The sequence below is a fragment of the Aplysia californica genome, unplaced genomic scaffold, assembly GCF_000002075.1.
Source record: "Aplysia californica isolate F4 #8 unplaced genomic scaffold, AplCal3.0 scaffold00054, whole genome shotgun sequence".
Lineage (NCBI taxonomy): Eukaryota > Metazoa > Mollusca > Gastropoda > Aplysiida > Aplysiidae > Aplysia > Aplysia californica.
In genome coordinates this window covers 123,600-126,857 of record NW_004797324.1, presented here as the reverse complement: position 1 = coordinate 126,857, position 3,258 = coordinate 123,600, and the positions used below count along the sequence as shown (strand labels likewise).

Below are 3,258 nucleotides of genomic sequence, written 5' to 3'. Positions count from 1 at the left end.
CTGGTATCCCATAACAACAGCAGACCAGAAATGAGGGTGACTGCGGAACACAGGACGGTCATGCGCATATCGAACCAGGCATGGAACCAGTGCTCTGACATTTCAAACTTCATCAGGTTCTCTAGTTTGTCCTCCATCTTGTTGATAAACCGCTCCTCCACGCTGTACGCCCTCACGGAGTCAGTTCCATTGAGGGTTTCGTTCAGGTGAACAAACACTGGAGATCGTGACTTTTGTCTGTATCTGCGAAGTTGGCGCAAGTTGGCGATGAAGACACGCTGCATTGCGAGATACACAACGGTTACTGGGACCATGTAGGGGATAATACCTGGGGTTGTGTATAAAACCATGCAAAAGCAAACCGATAACCAGCCCACAGAGGCAATGTAGCCGCGCAGGCAGCCTCCTAGCCCGTCCACAGAGCCGATGTCCTTGGAGAACCGGTTGATGATCCTCCCGGTGGGTGTGAGGTCGAAGAATGACATAGGAGATCGTAGAATGTTGAGAAGTAGCTTGTTGTGGTGATGTTGGGCAGCCTCACAACCTCGGCATAGCACCAAGCTGATGAACCCAAACGAAAGAAGGACCTCAGCAACACCGTACATGGTAAACGAAGAAAGATAATTCCAGGATCTGTCTGTGTATTCTTGAGTTTCCGCGAGGAGTCGGTTTGAAAGGAGATCGTCATCAGACCACTTCGCCATCAAATGATCTTTGCTTTCATTAAAGTATGTGTGTAGTCCAAACATAACAATGCACATAACGCAGTATTTAAACCCAAATGCTTTCAAATAGTCCATGTACACTTTCATTCCTAACGTACCAACTTGTGTTTCTTCTTCATCGTCCTCGACAATCTCTTCTTCTGTGTCCTTAACCTCGTCCTCCATCTTATTACTGCACGGTTCAACTTCTTCGGTCTTTGGAATTTCTTCAGTATTTTTAGAGGATTTGTCGTCTTGATCAGACACTGTCTCTCCTACATCAGACGTTGATCTGTTGCTCTCACATTCGTTCCTCCCAGTCATCGTTACTTGTTGCACAAACTGTGAGAAAACACCATTTTGTTCCAGCAACTGTTTGTAGGTTCCCGACTCTTGGATCTGCCCATCTTTCATAACGAGAATGGAGTCAACGTAGGGCAACCAGTGCACACCATGGGTTACCAGCACACGAGTCTTGCCTTTCAGCATCCCTCTAGGCCCGATCACTTGATCAAAGATATGTTTTCCGACGTGAGCGTCCACCGCGCTCAGTGGGTCATCCAAGAGGTAGATTCCCGTGTCGGCGTACACAGCCCGGGCTAGAGACACACGCTGCTTCTGTCCCCCGGACAAGTTGATGCCCTTTTCTCCTATTAAGGTTTTATCGCCCGAAGACATCAGTTTGAAGTCATCTCTCAAAGCACATGCGTCCACTACCTTGTTATACTTTTCAGTGTTATAGCCGGTTCCAAATACAACGTTCTCTTTCAAAGATGTATTTAGAATCCAAGCCTCTTGGGGAACGTAGGCGGTTGAGTCAGTCACAATAACGTCTCCCTCCACTTTTTCCATTTCTCCAAGCATAGCTGAAAGAAGTGAAGATTTTCCTGATCCTACCATTCCTACGATGGCGACAAGCTGGCCTGTTGGAATGCTCACGTTTATGTTCTCAATGCAGTTCTTTGAGCTAGATCTGTCCCAGGTGAATACACCATCTTTGATCGTAATTGACTCTTCACAGACACTGGTTTTCTTGACAATATCTTCTGGAATGTCTTCAAGGTTCAGAAACTTGTTCAGTTTTGCCAGAGCATCAGATGCTTGAACAAACTCTGGTATAATGATGGCCATGATGCTGAAAGGTTTGTTTAAGATTGCAAACAAAGACGTGGTCACAAAAGCTGTGGAAGGATCGAGGTAGCCTCCAAGGCAGACAAAGGTCATGAAGCCACCAACACGCACCATGAAGGGGATGGTACAGAACATAAAGTCAATACCAGCATGGATTAGGCACATCTTCTTATGCAAGCTCACTTCTTGATCCCGGGAGTACATCACTTTCTTAAGAAACGACTTCTCCCACGCGTACAGTTTCAGTACCTTTATGCCGTTCAGAACTTCATTCATGATTTTGATCCTTTTGTCTTTAATGTCACTCTTTTCCTTTTCAAATTTCTTCAGCTTTTTGCCTACCCAAGCGTTGAGGGGAATAAGTGACAACATGATGGCTAAACCGACGAAAGCTCCCGTTCCCAATTGTTGATAGAGCATGTACAGAGCCACACTCACTTGAACAGGGGTAGCCAAAATGAGAAAGACGATGTTGCTGGCGTTCACCAACTTTTCACAGTCGTCTGCGACCAGGGTTACGATCTCGCCGGTGGTAATGTCTCGCTTGCCCTCGTTTCTAGCACTTAACGCTTTCTTGTACACCGCCATTTTGAGAGAACTCTTGATGTTCTTAGACAGTCTGTCAACTGACGTCCACACTCGATTGTGTCCTGTGTTGGTGATAAGCGTTGAGGCAAACAAGCCCATCACAATGGCGTAGCCTTTCCAGGATGGTTCCGTGTCTCTGTGCTGAAAATGTGTCAGGAAACAACCCATCAACAGTGGCTCCACAAACATGGTAAGTTCGAAGAACAGTTTGATGGATTGATATGTCAAATATTCAGCACCAAATCGTTTTAGCAGAACCTTTAGAAGATTTACCTTTGGGGGTTGTACTTCTTTCTGACACTTTCCTTCCCTCAATGAATCAGTCTGCTTGTTCTTTGTACCTTCACGCGATTGGAGAACAGCCACCTCTTTGTCCCAAATCTTTTCAAAAGCCGGAGATAGAGTCTGACATCTGTCTCGTGCAGCCAAGTGAGGCACATCTTCTTCTTTTAGACCGTTTCTATAACCACGCCAGACTATGCCAGTGATCCAGTTCAGAGTGAGTTTCCCGGGAAGAGAAGTCAGTTCTTCTGGGTGGGCATCCGGTGCTGGAACTCTTGAGTCGGGCAGAGAAGAGATTACAAAGTGGATCAGAGCTCCGATAACGCAGCAAGCACACAGTACAAAGGTGAAGGGGTCACGGAGATAAAGTTCGGAGCTGACATCTTGGATGAAGGACAGTGAATCAGAAACCAACATTAGAGCCCAGAACACGAAGAGAGGAAAGGAGTAGTGGGTGCCTCGTTGTCTCTCAATTGTCGTTAGCTTTGTGGTCAGCATCAGAGAGGCCAGCCTCGCCCAGTGGCAGCAGTAGTGACCACTAATGCTGTCCAGC

General features: G+C 46.6%; 1 protein-coding gene across 1 annotated transcript in view; it reads right to left on the bottom strand.

Annotated features, from left to right (window-relative positions):
• Window positions 1–3,258, bottom strand: part of LOC101851248 (multidrug resistance-associated protein 1) — a 15,344-nt gene that overhangs the window by 10,478 nt on the left and 1,608 nt on the right. Inside the window, exon 2 of the mRNA XM_013079494.2 lies at window positions 3–3,258. This exon is cut by the window's right edge and continues 424 nt beyond it. Within this exon, the coding sequence (XP_012934948.2) occupies window positions 3–3,258 (3,256 nt within the window). The remainder of the gene's footprint in view (window positions 1–2) is intronic.